Here is a 22,887-nt window from a genome sequence, read left to right on the forward strand (position 1 = left end):
ACTCGGTATTTTGTTTTCGATTATAATGTCATCGTATCATGAGTCATCGTCATCATTCATTAAAAAGTTGTTCGCGTAATTTTAGCTATATTGTTACGACCCGTGCATTGTTTTATGATATACTGCTGTACGTGAAAAGTAAAACAGCCATCGACTCTTCAGCCGCCAACGTCTTTCAGGTTGACTCTACCATTTCATCACCACCTCAGCAGCTACCGTACATTGACTCGTTGTTGTTGTTGTTATTAGGAAAGAAATTCAATTTCTTCGTGTTGATTTCAGGAATATTGTATTTATGAGCTAAATTGTTATCGAAGAGAAATGAATAATCAGCTATAATCGGCTAGTTATGACTACTACTTATATGTAAGACCAAAACTTAAGACTTAACATAAAGACTTAGTCCCTATGAAATTTCGAGGAACTGTTCATGAAGTATCGTAAATTTTCTATAGTCTACCCGCCCGACGTTTTAGGCATTATGTACATAGAAGTTTTAAATCCTTCCCCTTGGTTGCGTATGTTGTGAACAGTTACCTTGCATTAGGGTCATTTATTAAAATATTGCCCTTCCACGTGTTTTTAAGCATTATGTACATAGGAACATGGCTATTTCTTAGTTGTGAAGTGATTTTATAAAGGACCCCTTGAAATGCATGATACCGCGTTGATGAATGCCTGATTGCATCAGATTATTGCATTTAATAATAGTTTCTGTTGGAGTTTACTGCATAAATTATGTGAATCTTATTAAAATAGTGTAATAAACGATCTGGTTAATATGTATATAAGATTAAGTCATTTTTGTGTGTATATAAATTGTTATGTATTTAACGGAGCAAACAAGAAACAGGTATAAACTACACGTCGTTTGAAAACCCACTTAATTCAGATCATTTCGGAAAATAGAAATTTATCATTTATATACGAGTTCTATTCAACATTTAAGTGAGCTTTTTACAAAAAAATCTGAATAAAATAATCCAGATAAAGTGGGCATTACAAATAATTCAAAACAGAAATAACTAATTTATACGATTAATTAATGGTCAGATTTTTGGGGATCAGATGGAAGAACTACTTCTGCATGTTCGTCTTGCCACTGTCTAAACTTATCACTGCTAAACTCTTCGTAAAGTTTGTCTCGTTTGTTTTTCGATTTTTCAACTTCCCGATTCATCCTTCAAAAGTTAGAAGATAACATGTTGTAAACCAGGGGCTACTTGACATTTCATTCACGTGTCAATATCATTATTATCAATCATTCTGTCAAACTGGTTCCTATTAAATGTTGTTTTAGCCTCCAGAAAATTGAGTCTTACCTTTGTGTTTCCCCTAATGCACGTTCAAAGAATGATTGAGTTCGTTCGGCATCGACTTCATCGCTCTCATTTTCCCGCTATTTTTGTAATTAGAAGAAAAAACTGTCAACTAAATTGAAATCAGTGGTTGGGATTCGAACCCACTCGGTAGCCATTAGCAGGTTTGCCACGTGCTTTCATTTCCGGGTTTCCCGAGATTGTTTACATATATCGCGCATGCGTGCGGAATTGCCTAGTTGTAAAAAATCACGATTCTTACCATTTGACGAGCGTATTCCGATACAATAAACCCCTGAAAGTTGTCAGTACTGTTCGGATCATTGTTTGAGTACGTTACTCCGCTTCGATCGGTCGATGATGGCAAATGATGATCATTTTTCGACCCATTTTCGGAACCGGGCATCCTGTCGGCCGCCATTTGTAAACAAAACAATACCGTTCATCCCGCAGTCATTGTTAACTGAAAATAAATTATCGTTATTTATCTCAAATGCCGACGTGGCAAGCTGATAAAATGTAGATTAATAATTTTTTTCGAAGTTTTTACTCAAATTAAGATAGACGTGTAGTTAATTGTGTTACTGCTGTTGCTATGCGACGTACTCGCACTTGCTACAACAACTATACCAGGAAGTAGCCTAGGCTATATAGCTACAGTGTCATTACAGTACTAAACAAACAGCAAATTTGGCTCTCGTTCTGCTTCTAAATTCGAGATGGCTCACGACAGAGATGACGATCAAAGCACTGAAGGAGGAAAGAACAGCGAAACCACTTATGAAGTGTACCGTGCTGAGGGTGATGTACTGTTTAAACAGAGAGAATTTCTGAAAGCCTCTCAGAGTTACACTCATGTAAGATATTATCTCTCCTCGGGATGTTTCAATACATTATTTGTGTGAATTATGACCCTGGTATGGCCATAGTTTAGTTGGCTATTTTTCCTTTGGAGCCAATGTTCAAGTTTGTAAAAGTAGGTGTGACCAAAACTGACTGTGAGCTAGGCCACCCTGCGCTCACTAAAAGCAACCTGGCGACTAGTTTAATTTCACGATCCTATTCGATATTAAACTTTACCACCAAGGATTAGGTTCATTAACAACGGGTAACCTGTAAAACCATCCACGGTATTCAGGCTAACTAGGCCCTGCCACTATGGAAGCGATAAGGGGCCTCCAGTTGTCATATTCCAACTCAACATGTCGCCATATTTTTTTAGATAGGCCTACATCGCATCAAGATGATGACTCGAACCTCAGTCGACATATTTCTGGCATATTCATCTTACAATTTGGACGTGTTGTCAAATGTCGATTTGACACAAGGAAAATTGTCATCAAAACGTGACAATATGTGACATATTTCGTCGACTTGACGAGATATAGGCCTGCAATATGTCAACATGATTAGGCTATGGCGACTCGTTGAGTTGACATGCAACAACTAGAGGGTGTTATGGTTTCCGTACGTGCCCTGGAATGGGTAATTATTGATTTATGCAATCGCATCCTAAAATCTGGGAATATGGAGTGCTAGGCTTTAAGTGACACTATTTCAACCTTCAACTTCGGTGCTTATAATCATATTCTTAAACCACAAAAACAATTTGGCAGGCCACCTTTCTGCTAGTGGTATTACTGTAGTACAGTAAACTTCACCTTACTGAGATGTGGTCAAGACTTTTGACTCACTAGGGCATAAACAGAATCATCTAGGTTCACTCTAATTAGGTTTGGGTTTGGGTTTAGGTCGCCTTCCTGACTGTGCGTGCTGTCAAAAAAGTAGCATTGATTTAGCCAATAGTTACGTTATGCAGTGGCCTAGTAAAGTTTAAATGTGTTGTTTAAAAGTGCACTATTGTGTTTTGAATACCAATATTTATAAAGAAAATATTGCTAATTTTGAAATAAAAACTAAGAAAACTGAATGTGAAATGTTCTTACCTCTTCAGATATTAATATTCTCATATTTCTCCACGGAACTTCACTTGTATCTGTCAATACCAGTGAGTCTTTGGTGAGCCTCTGTTAAGCTTCTTGGATTATGCCTATTCGATTTTTGCTTTAATTGTTTATCACTCTGGGCCAGAAGAGGAGATCTAGGGGGACTTTCAACATGGTTAGATCTACTGTACGAACTAGAGTAATTTTACAAGACTAGGGAGTCGCTGATCAAATCTTGACTCAAAAGCTCCTACCTTATTCATAATTTATGATCAGAATATATGTCCTTGCCAAACATAACTTTGGACGTCCAAAAATCTGTATGTGATAGTATATGAAATTCTGTTGTAATTCAGTTTTAGTCTATTTATCTATAGACTCGAGAGATATTCCATGAATTGTTGAGATAAGTCAGTGACCTCAAAATTTCTTTCTTAATTTATTTACTATGAAATTTGATTATTTATCCGTAAACATGGATTGATGTTTACTTTTGACCATTAAGCGAGAGATCTGATTTTCGTGCTCGTATCCACCCTCAATTATATGATCTTTAGATATGCGTGATTGGTTTGTTAATGGTTGCTATAGAGAATCACACATGCGAGCCGGCAATTATCGGCGAAAGTTTGTTCTAAATGTTTGATGAGATTGTTGTTTTGAATTCGTGCGACGCCTTCATGATTTAGAATATCGAAGGAGCATGTTACAGGTTTTATAAGTAGATATTGATTCGAGTCGGTTCATTGTCTTAGAAGTTATAACTGCTTATACGCCAGTTTCGGATTCCTAGTTTATTTTTCACCCTAGATAAAGATTGTCGGTGAAAGTTTTCAAATAGAAAATGCCGTCACATTCGCGTAGTCCAGTTTCGGGGAAAAAATCTCGCGCAACGTTATCGCGTCATTCTCAAGCGACCGCTGCCCGCTCGATGTCGGGGATGACGTCTCCGGCGAAATCGTCGCGTAAATCCCGGGCGACGTACGTGGACGACGACGATTCTGATTCAGTCGCGTCAACGGTCATCGTTCAGTTGGACATCGATGCGATTCGTGACGAGGGCGACCATTTTAAACACGTCGGAAAATGGGAAAAAGCCATCGTCAGCTACAACAAGGTTGTGTTGTAACCAAGTGTTGATGGAATGCAGTAGAACTTGCTTAATTCGAAATTTTCAATCCGCAATTGCACTTTATTCGGATGAAGTATTTGGTCCATTGAACCTAGAATCTTGTAAACTATTATTCATAATTCGGATTTTACTTAATCAGAGAAATCTGGGCAGTCCCTAGGCATCCGTATTTAGCGAGTTCTACTGTAGTAAGGTAATGTTGTTTTTATCACTTCTATAACATCATTATTGTCTAATCGTTGCATAGGCATTGGATTTGATGGGAGATAAAGATGAGAAAGATGCTCAAGGTGGTGGCGCGAAAGGAAAAGCGGGAGAATTGTCGAAAGAAGAGGAGAAATTACTCAAAGATAAAAACGATATTCTCGTCGCTCGCTCAAAATGTCACTTGATGCTCGGAAACGCGACGGCAGCTTTGGAAGATTCCGAAACAGCTCTGAAAGAAGACAAATCATTTATCAAGGTTAGTTGGGATTCATTGGACAAAATTGATTTTATCATCTCTATCATCTTCGTATCCCGTCTATATTATTTGTCGTTATTTGTCTATTTTTGTGTTTAAAGGCGCTGTACCAGAAAGCTGAAGCTCTTTATCTTCAAGGCGATTTTGAGAATGCTTTAGTCTGCTATCACCGAGGCAATAGTCAACGCCCAGAATTGCAAGAATTCAGCCAAGGCATCAACAAGGCAACAGAAGCCATCAATAATAGTATAGGCAGTAAGTATTGCATGTCAAAAGGTCGAGAGCTAGGGAAAGTTTTGAAAAAATCATTCACGTTTGCTTGTCTTATTTGTAGAGCCGGAGTCAGTTAAACTAGAGAAGAAAGGATTAGAGCATTTTTACAGCAAACAAGACGAGGTAAAGTAATATAGTTTTTACCGCCAAACTTTTTTTAGATCGGGTCTAATTCAGGGCTGTTTTGTATCCACCCTTGTTATACATGTATTTCACTTGTTTGATCTCTATTCGATTGCGTTCATTTGTCAGGAAGAAAAGAAAAAGGTAACTTTTCTTCGGGTCTACTATCACGTCGTGTACATCATGAATTTAATTCTTTCGAAAAAGCTACCGCGAAATAATCAGTTACCTGATTGGAAGTGCTGAAGTTTTTTTTTCATTCAAAAATAAAATTTCCTTGATTCTTTACGCTGACATAATGATAGGAAGAGGAAGAGCAAAAGGTACAGATTGGTTTCGAAAATTACGAACTTCATGCACGCGAAAACCGTGAAACGGATCAAAATTGAACTCTATTAAGTCTAAATATTCTCCTAATTATAAAACCCCAGCGTGAAGCCACAAATTAAGAAGTTTATTTTCCTATTTCTGTCGTCATCAGTTATTAATGGCCATCGAAGAGGAAGCATCCAAAATAAGTTCCTCAAAAAATCGCGGCTCCTCGAGAAAGGTACCTACTGCCACAGCATATATTTGCATCATCACTTTTTGTATATGATAGTTATTATAATATAGTGTAGCGTGATTCACTGGTGCGATATGTATTTTCTAGATTGATTTGCTTGCATGAAGTAGTAATGTTTTGTGATATTATTATGATTGGTGATGATAGTGATGAATTATATTTTATTCGAGCGTAATTTTCGCAGAATATCGTAATTTACTTTCGGTGCGTTTTTCATTATTAGCTTTGGATTGCATTTTGTGAAGTTGTGTCTGTGTTTTGCGCTTTTTTCGAGTTTGATGCTGTAGCAAATATACTGATATCATTTTTCTTTCTACAGTTTTTAATACTAGTATTTACTTCACATATTCTTTGAATCGGAAATCATCAGGTATTTTTGTGTTTCGAGAAAAGAAACTCAGTGACGTTTATATTTCAGTCCATGTCATCGTTTTCTAATGTAATGGATAATGAAAAGGTATTTCATTTGTCAAAGGTATTGGGCTTATATAAGGATGATGGAATTAAACATACGTATATTGCTTGAATATCTAAACATCCGCCATTGAAATTCAATTCTGTCTTGTCAAAGAGCCATTGCAATAGTATACCGGTACTACAAGCACAGTAAATCTTGCTCAACTCAAATGAATCAGTCCCCTCTGTGAGTTTTATGATTTAAAGTCAAATTCAGGTCGCACTAAAGATCCAATCCGATCATCTCATGTCACATCGCAAAGCCAATTCGCTGATTCGGCCAAGACTCATTTGTCAGATCTGAGCTACACTCAGGTCACCCAAAATCCGCCATCATTTTGAACCGAATGCTTTAAGTCATGTGATGTGTACATCGCTGTTCATTGGCTACAATCTGGTTGCCAATTAATTACGACCCGACGATCGGGTCAGATCTAATGCGACCTGAGTTAGGCATAAGTCTGATTGTGGGGCCAGTTCTCAGGAGATCAAAATTACCGGTCTTTGTGGATTAATAACTGAAATCTCATACTAGGTGTTTGAAGCCAGTCTGAGTTAGGCAAGGTGTGCTGAGTAGTGATTTCGCTCCTACAGATTTAACTATCTTTCTAATGTATTCTTTACCGTATATAGAAAAATGCATAGAGGTGTTTAGGACAATTATTTTATAATCATGATTAGCCTGTAATCAAAGCGTATTTTACTTTGGCAAGTCAATAATACTTGTCCTTTGAAATCAACTCACTTTCAATGAAATTTGATCGATGCATTATTAATTTGCATGGCTCCCGTTTATGTATGTACATTGTATAGTATATCTAGTGAATGCAACTGCTTTCTCTATCAGTAATGGCGGTGTTGATTTCTTTTCTAAAATCGATTAACCTCACAGAGTGTTTGATCGTTTTTAAACAAAAAAAGAAAAGAATACTCGCTCTGCTTCTCATGATATTCTAAATTCTACATTTTGCATTATCTTTTTCCATACAGGAGGAGAGGAATAAGGTAATGCATTCGCTGTTTATTATTCCATGGATAAATCCAGCGTTTGAATATCTACATAATAAGGAAGATGCAAAAAGCTGGATTTTTCCATATTCAAAATGCAGTGTGATTTTATACTTCTTATTACATAACAACGCACGTTTTCTTGCAATTACATACTACCAGTTGAAATACACGATGAATCAAAATAGTATGACTTTGAGAAGAAAATGTACAAACAAAATTTGTTAAATCATTCAGAATAAAGACGATTTTCAGGTATCGATAGTGAATCCTAAATTGAGTATGATCAAAAAGGGAAAAATATGTAGTAGAAATTTGAATTTCAATCTACCTTGGACCATAATCAGTTAAAATAGATTATAATTTTTGGTTTCGTACTGACCAAGGTATACATACTACTTGCGCTATTACCATATAGATATATGTAGACCCCTGTTCCGTGATGTACCTACACGATGTTAATGATCTAGGATTGTGTATACCCGTAGAAACCCCACATTATTTCCTGTGTGTATATATGGTGATTTCCGTTGTTAATATCGGGATTATTTGACTAATTAATTAACAAATCATGTTCTCTAGGTACACTCACAAGTTTAAGCCACACTCCACTCTGTTCTGATGGTTAACATAGAACCGAGATATATCTTTTCTTGAGATAGTTGCACTATCAATGTATAGAGTCCACCACTCCTTTCCTGTAGACTAGCAAGTGTACGCAGTAAAATTTCTATCATTTCAAGAATTCTTTAAAAAGGATTTGAGAATGCACCATTTCTAAATTTGGCACGATCGTGATCTTTTTAATTTAGATTTTTTCGAAATCACCTCGACTACCTTTTTTCTGTGCGAAGATCGAAGAACATGTCCGTATGATGATGTATGCATTATTTTTTCAGCAAAAGAAGGCTAAAGGAGGGAAAACGTATGGAAAACCCGGCCAAAAAGAGAATAAACCGAAAGAAAAACAACGACCGAAAAGTTGTAAAGACACGAAAACCATCAAAGAGCTACTCGGAGATCTTTATCAAGATCGGGAATATTTAGACAACCTTCTCAGAGAAGAAGGTGCAGTATATTTACATCATTATCCCTTAAGTCTAGTTCTAGTTTTAGTAGTATTGGTATTTCCTATGTGTACATTATGTTACAAGCAAGAGAGGTTTTTGCTTGAACGGCGGGACATCCACCGTTACTCCAGTATAGCCGATTAATTATCTTGCATGTATAGTTTTAGATGAATTTGTCCATGGGTATTCTTTCTCCATTATTGCTATATTTTTTCCCCAGGCAAAAATTTGAACTAGTGGAGTCGACAAAAACTTAAACGTTTAACTTGTTATCTTTAGAGGCAAGAATTTATTTAAGTATCGAACGCTTCAACAAAAAAGAGCAGAAACTACAAAAAATGCTTCAAACAGAGCAGGTCGATGAATACGAAATAAAACTGTATCGTCGCGAATTGAAAGGTTTCACAGAATTTTTCCGGCACAGAATTTCCTGAAGCACGAACGTAGCCTCTCGGAATGATTCACTCTAGATTATTTGCTATCTTCACACTTCATATCAAATAGTGATGAATAGAATGTTCGAGTTATGCAGATAATTTTCATAATGAAAAAAAATCAGGATGCGAGATCAGACTGCACTCTTAAAATGGAACAGATATGATTTTGAGTTTTTCTTTTACACTCAAGCAATTGTTAGATATTTCACTTCACTCAAAACAAATTGGTCAAAACTTACGCACATTTTATGATTACCGGTATTTTCTTTTTTTTTATCATCACTTATCAAATTATGCATTTTTTCTTTTGAAGACTGATTTTAATATGCCAATGAATATACCAATATAGCTTCCCCTGGTTTAGCTAATCACCACGGTTAGGTTTCCACTTTTAAATTTCCCTTGTACAATACAGTAAACCTTCCAATACTAGCAATTCACAACTTGTACTCCAAAATTTTCTCTTTGGGTCAAGGAACTCTAAAATTGCTATGGCTATAAGCATTAAAGCAGAAAAATTTGAGTGTTTTATTTATTCACTTTTTATGTAATCTAGTCTGAATTGCAAGATTTGCTGTGTGTTGTCAATTAATTTTGGAATAAACATTATTTCTCGCATCAACGTTTACAGAAGCCATGGAACAAAAAACAGAAAGCAGTCAACGCATTCAGGACCTGTGTATTGAGGGGATCAACTATCTTGACTCGAGGACAGATTTCTGGCGACAACAGAAACCAATGTATGCTCGAAAACGCGATAAACGATTACAACAACAGCAACGACAACAAGGAAAACATAGTTCACACACTATGCAGTACGTCGTCAAAAAGATGGAAGACATCGATGATGGTAAATATCTCGTAGCTCATTCAAAGATTTTGTTCCCCATGCATGTTGGTTGGTATCTTGACTCTGTTCAGCCTCTGTACAATTGAAATTGATTGACTTTTCAGCCCAAGCGAATGGTGAATATGAACGATCATTGAAAATGAGCAAAAACTTACTGCGGCAAGTGGAACCTATGAACGAAGAGGAATGCCCCGACAAACCGGGACTGTTGGCCAGTCTGTACAGTTACATGGGTGATGCCAATCTGGAAACGGGAAGTTATGATTTGGCTTTAGAATATTATAAGAAAGACTTAAATTTGGGTGAACAACAGTAAGTTATACTACATGCAAAATGTAGATTTACACTGAACTTGCTGAAGGCGGAATAAATTCAACATTCCGTTTTACTTTTCAGCGATATGGAAGATTCACAGGCGCGTGCTTTAGATAATTTAGGCCGAGTATATGCTAGGATTGGAAATTACCAACAGGCTGTAGAAATGTAAGTAAATATAAACTAGAATTGGAAATGTTCACTATTCTCATATTTATTTGGTTATGTTTTCCATTTGCAGTTGGGAGAGAAAACTACCAATGGGTAAATCGGATCTAGAAATGACATGGTTGTATCATGAGATTGGTCGATGTTACCTGGAATTAGAAAATTTCCAAAAAGCTCACGAGTGCGGTGGAAAATCACTGGACGCAGCAAATGCAGCCGGTGACGATGTGTGGCAGCTGAACGCAAGTGTTCTGATAGCTCAAACTGAAGGTAAGAAATCAAGGCCTAGAATTTCATATCAGGACAAAGAGGTGACTCTGTATGGGGGCTCGGATTTGCTTTAGTCACTTTTTGAAATGTAATTTGAAATACAAAATAAATTCATTCATTTATTGATTCATACAAAACCTTTTTGGAATCAGTTAGTAATTGGGTTGGTGTAACGTTTAAACTTGTACTGGACAAGCTGAGAGAATCAATTAAATGAACTTCCGTTTTTTTTTCCAGTCAAACTGGAAGATTATAATTCCGCTGTCACTTCATTCGAAAAATCACTGGATATGGCACGAGTGCAAGGGGACAAACCAGCTGAGGAAGCGATCAAATGTGCATTGGAGGATGTTAATAAAAAGATTGCACAGATGCTGCGAGAAAACTCATTGGGACAGGATGAAGACGCGGCAGACCAACAACAACAACAGCAGCAACAACAACAACAACAACAACAACAGGAAGATTATACAGATTCTGCCTCGATTAAGGAGGAGACTATCGAGGAAGAACAACAACAAGAGCAACAACAACAAAAGCAAGAAGAACCACAACAAGAAGAAGAACAACAACAAGAACAACAGAAAGGTTGGTACCCTGCTTCCTAAAACTAACAAGTAATACTCGTATAGTGTAATTGAGAAACTTATAATATCCAGAAACTGCCTGACTAAGATTAAGGATGCTTGTGTGTGATATTATCTTTATTCTTAGTTCATAAGTTCTCATCCTCCCTAGCCGGGGAATCTCATAGCATGATAGCTTCACTCAAAATTTATTCTTAGTTGCTCACAAGGTATGAAAACTGCGCGTGTCACTGATAATGTGCTCAATGAAAGGAAAAGATTGCGCACTCCGCATCGAGAAATAACAGCTTAGCTTAGGTTTGAATCCTGTTCGGGAGGATGACAGGTTGTCAACTAAGTGGATTGAATGCTACTAATACCCTTGACATGTTAGATGGCTCATTATTTTGATAGAAATAACGAAAGATAACACAATAGTAACAACCTGAATTAGAGGTTTATTACTAATGAAATGAATGTATAATATCATATTATTTGGTGTGCTTCACTGTAGAGACTAAAAGAATTGTCGGATTAGTAACTGGTAATATTTCTTTTCAGAGAATGTTATCGTATTATGTTTTAATGTTAAACTTTCACTGATTGTTTTCAGCTTCTGAATCTTATAGTGTGGGTTCACAGGCAGAGGGGATGGATAGGGGCCAGGTCGATGATAAAGGGTCTATTGTTAAAGGGTCTGATGAGGAGAACAGTGTCAAATCTGAAACATACAATTATTCTGAATCAAGCGCGTTCGAGGATGAATCTTCGGATAATTCGAAATCAAAACGCTCGATTAATTCGAAAAAATCGATCTTGAATCGATCGAGAGAATCAGTCTCCGATGCCGGTAATTCCAGTGCGGTTGACTCCGACTCGGTGAAAGGACGGCCTCAAAAGCGCATGAAAAATAGAAAGAAACCGAAACCAAAAACGCCGATCAGAGAATCAGGTGAAGAGTCGGATGATGAAGCCGTTAAATCTGATATTGCTATAGGTGGTAACAATGATGCTAACACTGCTAACAGTGCTGATGTTGAAGAAAATCGTGATATCAAAGTTGAGAATTCTGCAACTAAATTGAAAAAAGATTCTAAGTCGTCAGTGGATAGTAGGAATTCGGATACAAAGTCGAAAAAATCAAGCAGTTCCGTTGCACACTCGAAAGATCAAACATCATTGAAAGAGAAAAAATCTTTGACTGGTTCAGCGAAATCTGTCAATTCTCAGAAAAGAAGGGACAAAGATGGCAGTCGTGGCTCTGTTGCAGATAATCGTTCTGTTAAATCTGATAAATCAATTAAAAGCATGATTGACTCCAAACCTCCTAGTAATAAAACTTCCCCTAGAAGTTCCAATGGATCAGTGCAGTCAGTAAGGAGTAAGGAGAGTAGTAATGGTAGTGTTAAGAAAGGTCAATCTTCTGGTCAATCAGTACGTGAGAGAAATTCATCTGGTTCTGGTAAATTGATGAAAAATGCCAGTGGTTCGTCGATAAAATCAGACTCCAGCCAGAAAACAACGAACTCAGCCAAATCTCAATCAAACTCTGAGGCGGGTAGTAGGAGGATAAATGATAAAGACAAGACGGAGAAAAGACAAGGAAGTGCTGCTTCTAAAAAATCTAATTCATCAGTAGTATCACGGAAAAGCCAAATGTCAAACAAAGGTACCGGTAGTCATGGGTCATTTAAGTCATCTGACTCAAAAAAGGATGATGGTTCTATCGGTGGTAAACGGAGTGTGTCAAAAGATGAACAGCAAGAAAATAACGATGAACAGCGCAAAGATGAACATCAAGAGAACAAAGATGAACAGCAAGAAAACAAAGATGAACAGCGTGAAAACAAGTATGAACAGTGCAAAGATGAACAGCAAGAGAACAAAGATGAAGAACAAGAAAACAAGCATGAAAAACAAGAAAACACGGATGAACAGCAAGAGAACAAAGATGAACAGCAAGAAAACAAAGATAAAGAACAAGAAAACACGGATGAACAGCAAGAGAACAAAGATGAACAGCAAGAGAACAAAGATAAAGAACAAGAAAACAAGGATGAACAGCAAGAAAACAAGGATGAACTTCAGGAAAACAGGGATGAACAGCAAGAGAACAAAGATGAACAGCAAGAGAACAAAGATAAAGAACAAGAAAACAAGGATGAACAGCAAGAAAACAAGGATGAACTTCAGGAAAACAGGGATGAACAGCAAGAGAACAAAGATGACCAGCACACAGATGAACAGCATGAAAACAAGGATGCAGACACAACGAAATCATCATCATCATCATCATCATCATCTATAAAAAATGCTGCTCAACCAGTGAAAGACATATCTAACAACCAAACTGAGGAATCACAAGTTAAAGAAGAAGTTAAAGATCCAAAAATTGAGGCTCTGAAAAAACTGAGTGCTGCACCGAGCTCAGTATCCGAATATCCAGAGTCAGAAGTCTTTGAAAATCTTGATTCAAAAAATGAAAATACTGGGGAGAACATTGCTGACGATAACGATTTGTTGAAATTACCCGGTCGAGACCCGGGCCGCCCTCTATCCCCTCTGCCACCCCACCGAGAAGATCGCTCTCTAGTTCACAGCCAGGTTCAGCAGGACGCACAGTCTAAAGGTTTTTACTGGATATTTATAACGGCAATGTCTTTATGTTGAGTTTGCATGGTTGTCCTGTGTTCCTCCTCGAAAATGAAAATTATGCAATGCTATTCGAAACCATTGCGATTGATTTGAAGCTAATTGTGCACGTTTTGTTTCGATATCATACCAATCAATCTTGATCAATGCTTCCCGAACATATCGTCTTGTCTATATCTTAATGATATTCATGTCTCTGTATCAGTGATTCTAATTAATCGATATCATAGTAAAATACGTCCGTGTGGCGATAATTCATGTGAAATTGTGATTAGTGTGAACATGCTGCAGCCATTGCTTACTAGTATTAGAGATTGTAGTACATGAAGGAATAAAATCAGATTTTTATTCTTTCATAAATATGTATTTATCAATACGATAATCACCCTTATGTTATGAAGTCTATGTTACATATATGAAATCAGTCGAATCAATAGATAAAAACGTTTGATTTCATGTAAAATATGCAGCTGCATGCACCTGTCTCATGTATACCCATAGCGTATTGAATTAATTACCCTCAGTACCCTGACCTCATGAAATAATTGTTAATCGTACATTTGATTTCGGAAAATAATTTAGTTGAATATTTTACAGAGATGTTTTAGATCTTAGAGCCCTAGTTAGATAATGAATGCAGTAGACAGATACCATACACTTTATGACTCCATCTTGTTCAACAATTGCTTAATAACCTGACCCTGTCTGTTCCTGAAAAGATTCAACCCATAAATCAACTTAACTTGATTGATTAATGAACTAGTGATAAAGCTTGGCTTAGAGAGAGTTATGGAAATATGAAATATTTGGTCAGAGGAACAGAAGACCGAGGAACAGAAGTTTGTCACAAGTTGCTCAACAGAGTAGTTAGGGTTAAGTCTATGATTATAACGATATTTAAAACAACCTATGTTTTTTGTGTTACAGCGCAAGTAGAAGATGAAGAACAATTAAAGTATGAAGATTAGACAGTTCGTAAGTATACATTCTCTTGTGAGGGACAGAATTTGTGATATCAAATATAGTGATTATTCCTCAAGAGATGTATAGAAATACTTTTAGCTTAGAATCTTTATCGGTGTCTACGTAACACTGTTAACTTAATTAAATACCATATACTCTTTACGTATCATCGATTTTTGGAGATTGCTTCCTTTCTCAAAAGGTTTATTATTTGGGCATTAATTTGTTTCTTTGGAACACTTTCTAGAGTGTGTAGAGGCTGAACTTAAGCGTGAAGATGAGGTGTAGAGAAAGAAAGAGAAGATGACAGTTTGAATTCATGCGAAGATTATTTGTTGGTTATTTTCAATCATGTATCAAAATGCATCATTTAGGAATTATTCGATCAAGATTGCAGCGATCATTAGAACTTTTATCTCGTGCCTTTTTCTACATATATATACGGAAAAATTTCTTATTAAAAACGCTAGAGGCTAGTCTAAATCTTTTCTATTTATTAGTGAAGAACCTTGCTAACTATTCCGTCCCTTTTACCTCATAGTCTTAGATGGTGCTTTATGTTTTTTCCCTTATATCATGCGTACATTCATCTTTATAATGTTTGAAAAACTAGCCATTTTTGTGATATGAAAATAAAATGTTTCTTTGTAACTATTGGAATGAATAAATGGAAGTTATATGTTCAATTAACACAAAGACTTCACTCATTTTGCGTGATCAGAGGTGGATTTAGGAAACCGGGGTCCAGAAGAAAAGAAAAGGCATTTCTCGGATAAGGCAGCCAGGTCGAGGTCTCTTGGAGTTCCGCCCTCGGTTTATGTATTTTTGAACTAATACATCCAATCAGTTGCTATTTCCGAGTGGCTGTGTGATCTAGGTCGTGACGAAAAGGGCAACATCAATGGGAAGGCAGAGTCCAGACCCCCAAGACCACCCCTAAATCCGCGCCTGGCATGATGCATCTTTACTTCTCTTGTGATCTGCTTCTAACAAATGTGTGGAAATGGTATCTATGCAGACTTTTAGAAGATTGCTTTATAGGCTGATGCCCCTGTGACCCGACTCTTCACGGGGCGAGTGCTGTACTGCCTTGGCGAAAAACTGTCATCCTAAACTAGGACGTCCATCCAGAAACATACTAATTGATGACGTCATTAGCGCTAAATATCAACAATACGTATGTTACTTTTCAAAATTTTATTTAAATCATAGCTACGCAAGATCATATAAATTATTTAAAATGACGGAACTAACGCGGATACGGAAAAAATTAAGTAAGATTAAGTAGTAATCATAAGCAGCCTCGACAGTCCTTAATACACATTGATCAATTAATAGTGAATATTTGTTCGCCTTTTAATCAGCAGTTTGAAAAATCAGCAGCACGATCTATAACCAATTATACTACTATAAATCCCATAAATCGAACATTAAGTTGCCATGTTTCGGTGGATCGTTTTCCCATTCTCTGTAAATCTTGTGCGCAACTGAATTGAAACAAAGACGACATTTTTATAGCACCTTTAAGCTCCGGGAAATGAGTCTATAATGTATCAACTGAAAAGACCGCGGATATACATGTATTGTATATAGATAAATCTAGCACCGTATTTGTCTTTCTTACCCCATTTAGGCCCTATGATAACAGGACATTCACCCCATAACAGTTTTTTATTCACAATACCACTGGGTTTATTGTTATAGAAAAACAAAGCAGATCCCTGCAAAAGAAATTGACGAGGAAATATTAACGAAAGCTTATGAATTGATGTTTGTCAAGACAATTTGTTTCACTTTGAGTACATATTTTGATACTAACTCTTTCTGGTTTCACTGATAGTTTTAACCACGGAAATACTATATTACCTCCAGCAAGTACGTCATTCAGCTAGAATATAGAACATGTCGTAAACATCTTAACCCTTATGTCTATCGGATACTTTCTCCCTGAAAGTGTCGCAGTATTCGCACTGAAATTGGCTAATGTAAAGTTTTGAGTTTCTTCAAATCTCCTTCAATACAGAACCTGTCCTTGCACTCAACGGCGTTTATCTTTATATTCAAATTCTAACCCATAATTATAGAATTAAATCCTGTTTTTCCGCACTACATGGTTATCATAGTTACTTACAAACACGATAAATGTTGTCGAATTTTTTCCGTGCGTTTGAACGGTTTCTAAGTCAACAAATGGAGCCTCAGTGACACCAGACGCAAAATTGAATGCCTGTTCGACACCAAAAAAATGAAATTAGGCTACATTTTACATGATCAATTTGAATAATGACAATTGGTCGAATAAATAGTTTCTTATTCTCTAAACATACAGACTTTTCAAACATGTATTACGTTGATATTGATGAATATGTAACCTATACCCACCACATACGGGCTTTGAGATAGCTTATAGTCAATACCAGTCAGTGTAGTAAATAATTTGTTAAGTTTTTCGCCGCGACGGCTTTCGTCCGAAATGATAGCCCTGGAAAATTTTTAGAAAATACGCATATACATTATTTCTTAAATGCTGCTTTTGCAAAAGCGTGCGTAAAGCGTTAAAACACCTACCAGTGTCTCTGTTTTGTGTATCCATGGTCAGAAAAAACCGATTCGGTTAACTGGATTGAAAAATTAATACATTGAAAAATTAGATACATTGTACTGATTTATTTCGAATCAACGGCAGTTAAAATTGAAATTTCTCATACCTTTCTGTCGAGCACAACCAACAGCTTCCTCATGAATTTTTGATTGATGACTTTATGGAAATACAAGATATCCGGATTTCGGTGGGCATACTCTACTTTATAAAATACGTATCCGCGGCGGTAGCGAGGAGCCAAAAAGCAATTGTAATCTGGATGCGAGGTAACACTATTTTTCTTTAAAAAAAGAAAACAATAGAAACATAGCCACATAGTAGCTCATGGCAAGATTTTAAAGTATATATTTCTTTTTCTTAAGAAAACTTACTTTCGTCAACTTCCCCGAACAGACTGATTCATAAAGGGCATTGATTTTAGCTTTCGGTACCCTTGGTTTTATCGGTATCGCCTCATCGGATCTTTTAGCCGACTGATAAAATTCCAAAGCCCTCTTTGCAGCGTTGTTCGTCGAATCTTCATAGAAATAGAAATATACGAATGGTGATTGGACTATCGAATATATGTGTTAGCGTAGCAAAAAATATTTCTTCGTACTATGTTTCATACCTGTTTTCAGAGCCTTTTGCGTGAATTCCACGGCCTTCGCATAATTCCTATTCTGCGATACAAAATAGATTTCGATGTTTCAAAAAGATCGATGCAAATCATATCAAACTGGTAAACCTTATTCTATCGATTACGAATACTCACTCGGTAGTAGATGGATCCTATTCTCACCAATGCTACAACAGTCAGACGTTCTAACTTCGGATTTTCTCGGCCGAGTTTGGCAATGTATTCGTACCATTCAAGTGCCAGAAGATAGTCTTCCATGTCCAAAGCGCGCTGGGCGAAGATTTCGCAATCTTCAGGCGAAAGAGGTTCGGTAATGTTGTCACCGATCTTTCCCTTGGCCACGTCGTCCACTTTGAGGCCGTATATCTGCTGCAAGCGCAACACATAGATAACGGTCTCCTCCAGATCCTTTTCGTTCGGCATCGATTGGAAAATGTTGAGTAATTTATCGAGTATAGCTGAAGATTTTGAAGATAGTTATACAATATTAATATCTTAAACAGATAACGGTGCGAATGTCCATTGAATAGAAAGAAAGTTTCGGGAGGATATAATGAAAAGCGAAGGCAAAATTCAAGGGACTTGAAATTCCAAGGACTTGATAAGAATTACACAAACTTTCTCTACATAACGGTTCACGGACCCTTCTAGTTTTCGCAATGAGTTTTGAATAGACTTCATGTTTTACCTCCTCGACAAAGTCGATGCCGCTTCATTATTTCCCATTTATCGGTCCATTCTTTGACAAGTCTTTTCGTCAGAATGTACGCTCCGATAGGATGCGCAGTATACTGCAACATATGCTCCGAGGTATGTTCGTTCAGAGCTTGATTCGTTTCCAAAAAGCTACATTTTAAGAAAAACAACCAAATATTATCAAACACAACTATCGAAAAACAATCATTCGTAATTACTTTTCTACAATAAAACCGAATCGAGTACAGCCGTGGATTTTTTGGGCGAGTGTAGGTCTCTGTCAGTCATTAGAAAAGCCTACGTTGGTGTAACTGCTAGCGACTAAGAGAGACCGTCCCTGAGATGATTCAGTATCATTTTTCATTTCTCAAAAGATTCTTTTCTTCATTTTTCATTTTCATTTCTCAAATTTTCCCAAAAGATTTTGAATCACGTATGGAAGCTAACTTAATATGTATCGAGTATAACTAATACTCATCAACTTAGAGGACTTTTACATCAACATCTACCCGAGAAAAAAAAACACAATAAACTATCGGACTATTTACACGTGGAAAACGACCAAAAAAATATAAAAATGGACTAAATGATCTTCAACCTTGTAATATAGCTATTTCCAGAATCTCAATGTATTAAATTAGGCAACCAGAAAAATTCATCCCAATCAGTCGCTTGCCGGTTCAGTCTGAATGGAAGATTGTTTGGATGAACCGGAACTGAATTTCCAATTATGTACTTCGATTTGAAAATATTCTGTTAACTCGACCGCCGATCACACATCTATATCTGTACTTCGATTTCCGATTTCAAAATCAAACCCCCTGTATCGCTCCCGGCAGGTGTGGTGGGTCTGTAAGGGACACTCAATCGAAAAATCAAACAAAATTTACCAGCCAAATAAATGAATAATGGGGACAATCCCTATTTTAAAATCAAAAAATACTCACCGTTAATAATAAGCACCATTTTCAAACAATAATGAGCTTATTACAATAAAAAAACGACCATAATGAGTGATAGGAATATTGGGAAAATATGAAGAAAAAGAAATGATTTTAAAAAGGAAAAAGTCTACGTATAGTAGTTTTGAAAATATTCAGCGATTTACTTAAAACTAAGGCAAAATGGCTGAAATTATTTTAGATGTGTTCGAAAATGTGGAATGCGTGGGTCGATGTGGGTCGATTGAGATTGCAGTTTTCATAACTAACAATACCGAGAGGTGCTGCCGAGAGGTGCGGATTTCTCATACACTAATATCAACCACCCCTGGCAATCATTACTTTCGCTTTAGGGGTAGATTGCCAGGGACGGATTCTATTAGTGTATAAAAAATCCGCTAACGATGAGCATAGCGGCAGCACCTTATCGCGTAAAAAGGATGATCGCCAGACTTTAAGCCGAGACTGCGGTCAGCGATGACGTGCAACTATTTTCTGTCAAGACTGCAGCGGTTGAAACTGCTTGCAACTGGGAAGGTGATAGCATCGCAGAAAAAAGAACATATACGCGACACGGCCGTGACGACTCGTTGCAACTGGCGTCGCTTGCAATCGCAGCAGTCGATGTCGACTGACTCAACGCTGAAAATACTCGAGTTGCAAGGCTGATCCTACGCCCGTATTTGAGATGCGGATCTAGAAAAAAAATAGGAGGCTGGGGTCCAATTGAAAAGAAAGAGCATCCGTTGGATAATCCCACATAATACCACAAGCGGGTCCCATTTTAGATGTTTTTGACGAAATTCATCGACTTAATGATGCAATTTCTGAGAGAATGTGTATCAAATTCATCCTTCGGGATGAAAATAAACAAATCTACTGCGAAGTATCCACAATTAGGTACATTTTGCAAGGTGTCTAATACTAACATGCTTGAGTAATTCAGAACTTTCAGATTTAATGAATAGACTTCTTATGTTGATATCATTAACAAGGCATACCTTTTGAGCTGTGTCATGTTTTTTACATCATCGTCATCCCAATCAGTATCGAATCTTTCCGCGTGAATAAACAAATTAGAAAATGTTATCAACTCGTTTTCCATGTAAACCAGGCGTCTATTTAACATTTCAGACGGCGCAATTTCTACCGACTGGCTCATCTGACTAACACACATTAGTATTAATCCGACCGCGACTGGCAACAAAACGAATTGTCGAAAGTCTTTCGCCATTTTTGATGAAACAAAAAAAGGTTCGACCCCGCAGCGATTTTACGTGTACGGGAGTGCTACGTGTCCATAGGCTGTACGGGAATATGAAACTACTGGCTGATTGATTTTAGTCGTGGCTTTAGTCGTGATTTGGTGACAGATGCTGTTGAACAGAAATCGTCGTCACCACATGTGCCATTGAGATATTGACGAAGTACCATATTTCGATGTCATGCGTGTATTAATCTGCTCTTTGTTTCCAGATCTGATAACCGAGTGCTCATTATCGTTCAGGTCCCAATATCAACCTTTAGGGACGTCAAATGGGCGTTCAATGGATGTTAGAATTTAAGATTAAATGCAAATGCGCCCAAACTAAAAATCCAGTAAATTTTGTATTCAGTCTGGTTTTTGTTATAGAAACTATAAATCCAGTGTATAATTTTGTATTTCAGTCTTGTTTTTTTGTTGTAGAAACTACAAATCCAGTATATATATATTTTGTATTTTAGTCGGGTTTTTATAGACAAATATACAAAAGAAAAAAGTCATGAATCTCCGTCTATGAAATTCCAAAGCAAATCTTGAACAAACAGCTCTTCTTATCTGCTTGTTTCGCCTGAAAAAAGTCTATTTGCCCGAACAATATTTGCTCAAGTCGAGTCTGAATTCGTTGTCTTGAAAATGATTAAAAGAACACATCTGAAATGAAAACCCTGGGAAATCGGATTATTGGTAGACAATTACACCTGCGATTTTCCACTGTCGCGTGTCGTTGTATAGGTTGTTATATTAGGAGACATTAAGCGGAGTACTGTCGCAGTATTGCAGTGCTAGTGCTGTTTGAAGAACCGGTATCCATAAACAAACCCTCTGTTTCTAACGAGATGGCTGCCGCCCAAACTAGAAATTGATTGAAGCCTGACACGATTCGATTCTGATAATACTACTTCGATTATCTGAGGTTAGTGATTTAACGAATTTTCGATCAGTTATTAGTTCGGTTTATAAATGAATTACCGGTATATCGGCAGTCAATCAATTGATAATTGTACATACATAACGTTAATATTGCTGACAAACACCCCTTGATATATCGTGGGAAAACCCTTTGAATAATTCTGCTATATTGCTTTGTAATGGTTTTAGATGAATGTTAATTGCATGTCTGAAGACTTGATTACTGGAACTCGATATAGTGAGGACAAATGACTGATCATATCTTGTACAAAATTGATTCTATTCCAGACATCGATGGGAAAATGTCTGTGTACGACAGAAGTCGAGCCATGGAGGAGAGACAAAAACGGAATGCTTTACAAGTTAGAATGAAAAATGTGCAAGAAAAACGTTGTTTAGACGAAAAAGTCCAAAAAATGAATTCGGATCTCGAAAAGCAGGTTTTTTTAATTAACAAGAGTATGTTCAATATCAGGTACGATATGAAAGATATGTCGGAAATACCTAGCAGCATTTTTGATGATATACCGCGTGATAAAGGTGCAGTTTTGAATAATTCGTCGAAGAAAACGAAGAAAAATAGAAGGAAATCGGATTTTCCGAAAGATGATGACGTTTTAACGCAAGTACAGATTGTTGCGGAAGATGAAGTGGAATGTAAAATGAAAAATGGCTTTTCACAAGAATCTACGAAAATATTGGACGGTGTTTCGGAGGTTGTCGAGGAGGGCGTGTGCAAATATAAAGCTTTCGACCCAAACCATACGTGTTCGTACTTTCCGTGTAAAAAACCTGAAACATATTCGCATATATCTGACATCCTAGCGAATTCACGAACGCCAGATGACGACATATTGCTAGGACAACCGGCGTATATGAGCAACAATAAGCTAAACGACACGCGAATAAAAGAGAAAGCGTTGAGGAGTATGATTAAAGAAATGAGACTGAAAAACCAGGCTAATAAACCTGTAGATAGATGTACTAATTACGGGACTCCGATATCGTTTAGGAAAATGACGACTGTAGCGAGACCATCAGTTAGCGAGTGAATTCAATCCAGTTACCAGGATATAGTCCTTTCCCCGATATTTGACAACTTATTTGGAATCGCGTGGTAAATATTCCTTAATTTACTGTGCTGATGATTTTGATAAGAAGGAAAATAAGAAGTGTCATTTATGAATGAAGTCAGTTCCTTACATCAGCGAGGTATAGTTTTCCCGAATTAAATGACGATTTAGTGCCATTTGATATTGCATAGTTAGTTACTGTTCAAA

General features: G+C 36.9%; 4 protein-coding genes across 8 annotated transcripts; 2 read left to right on the forward strand and 2 right to left on the reverse strand.

Annotated features, from left to right (window-relative positions):
* Positions 1–1,042: 1,042 nt before the first annotated feature.
* LOC141899341 (uncharacterized) lies at positions 1,043–1,740 on the reverse strand. The gene is made up of 3 exons (XM_074785594.1): positions 1,582–1,740; positions 1,323–1,399; positions 1,043–1,181 (listed from the first exon to the last, which is right to left on the reverse strand). Exons 1-3 carry the CDS (start codon positions 1,738–1,740, stop codon positions 1,043–1,045), a joined length of 375 nt encoding a protein of 124 aa, XP_074641695.1.
* Positions 1,741–2,036: 296 nt separating this feature from the next.
* Positions 2,037–15,244, forward strand: LOC141899308 (outer dynein arm-docking complex subunit 4-like). Of its 5 annotated transcripts, XM_074785543.1 has the most exons (14): positions 2,037–2,176; positions 4,645–4,860; positions 4,962–5,115; positions 5,195–5,256; positions 6,240–6,278; positions 7,268–7,282; positions 8,185–8,353; positions 9,424–9,642; positions 9,747–9,954; positions 10,039–10,125; positions 10,199–10,395; positions 10,633–10,983; positions 14,541–14,588; positions 14,824–15,244. In XM_074785543.1, the coding sequence occupies exons 1-13, from the start codon at positions 2,039–2,041 to the stop codon at positions 14,579–14,581; spliced, it is 1,896 nt and encodes a 631-aa protein (XP_074641644.1). In that variant the 5' UTR covers positions 2,037–2,038; the 3' UTR covers positions 14,582–14,588; positions 14,824–15,244. The 5 variants fall into 5 exon arrangements, 4 of the variants coding, with proteins under 4 accessions (XP_074641644.1, XP_074641654.1, XP_074641663.1 ...); XM_074785553.1 differs by lacking the exon at positions 7,268–7,282; XM_074785562.1 differs by lacking the exon at positions 6,240–6,278.
* A 582-nt stretch (positions 15,245–15,826) lies between these two features.
* Positions 15,827–20,731, reverse strand: LOC141914973 (prolyl 4-hydroxylase subunit alpha-2-like). Its single transcript, XM_074806325.1, has 12 exons — positions 20,436–20,731; positions 18,486–18,643; positions 17,933–18,255; positions 17,789–17,840; positions 17,550–17,695; positions 17,285–17,458; positions 17,145–17,194; positions 16,959–17,058; positions 16,708–16,803; positions 16,396–16,464; positions 16,201–16,297; positions 15,827–16,063 (listed from the first exon to the last, which is right to left on the reverse strand). Exons 1-12 carry the CDS (start codon positions 20,666–20,668, stop codon positions 15,984–15,986), a joined length of 1,578 nt encoding a protein of 525 aa, XP_074662426.1. The 5' UTR covers positions 20,669–20,731; the 3' UTR covers positions 15,827–15,983.
* A 744-nt stretch (positions 20,732–21,475) lies between these two features.
* On the forward strand, positions 21,476–22,804 carry LOC141915175 (uncharacterized). Its single transcript, XM_074806606.1, has 2 exons — positions 21,476–21,611; positions 21,896–22,804. The coding sequence occupies exon 2, from the start codon at positions 21,910–21,912 to the stop codon at positions 22,657–22,659; it is 750 nt and encodes a 249-aa protein (XP_074662707.1). The 5' UTR covers positions 21,476–21,611; positions 21,896–21,909; the 3' UTR covers positions 22,660–22,804.
* The last annotated feature ends 83 nt before the right edge of the window (positions 22,805–22,887 follow it).

Source organism: Tubulanus polymorphus, chromosome 1 (genome assembly GCF_964204645.1).
Source record: "Tubulanus polymorphus chromosome 1, tnTubPoly1.2, whole genome shotgun sequence".
Classification (NCBI taxonomy): Eukaryota; Metazoa; Nemertea; class Palaeonemertea; order Tubulaniformes; family Tubulanidae; genus Tubulanus; species Tubulanus polymorphus.

Bases quoted from the DNA above. Each gene is read 5' to 3' on its own strand.
- LOC141899341 (XM_074785594.1), bottom strand. From the start codon at position 1,740: ATGGCGGCCGACAGGATGCCCGGTTCCGAAAATGGGTCGAAAAATGAT. The intron at 1,400-1,581 runs GTAAGAATCGTG...TTACAAAAATAG, and splicing joins CGGAATACGCTCGTCAAATG to CGGGAAAATGAGAGCGATGA. The intron at 1,182-1,322 runs GTAAGACTCAAT...TAACTTTTGAAG, and splicing joins GCATTAGGGGAAACACAAAG to GATGAATCGGGAAGTTGAAA.
- LOC141899308 (XM_074785543.1), top strand. From the start codon at position 2,039: ATGGCTCACGACAGAGATGACGATCAAAGCACTGAAGGAGGAAAGAAC. The intron at 9,643-9,746 runs GTAAATATCTCG...TTGACTTTTCAG, and splicing joins GATGGAAGACATCGATGATG to CCCAAGCGAATGGTGAATAT. The intron at 10,126-10,198 runs GTAAGTAAATAT...TTCCATTTGCAG, and splicing joins TACCAACAGGCTGTAGAAAT to TTGGGAGAGAAAACTACCAA.
- LOC141914973 (XM_074806325.1), bottom strand. From the start codon at position 20,668: ATGGCGAAAGACTTTCGACAATTCGTTTTGTTGCCAGTCGCGGTCGGA. The intron at 16,804-16,958 runs GTGGGTATAGGT...GGTGTCGAACAG, and splicing joins TATCTCAAAGCCCGTATGTG to GCATTCAATTTTGCGTCTGG. The intron at 16,465-16,707 runs GTAAGTAACTAT...TCTATATTCTAG, and splicing joins CGACAACATTTATCGTGTTT to CTGAATGACGTACTTGCTGG.
- LOC141915175 (XM_074806606.1), top strand. From the start codon at position 21,910: ATGTCTGTGTACGACAGAAGTCGAGCCATGGAGGAGAGACAAAAACGG.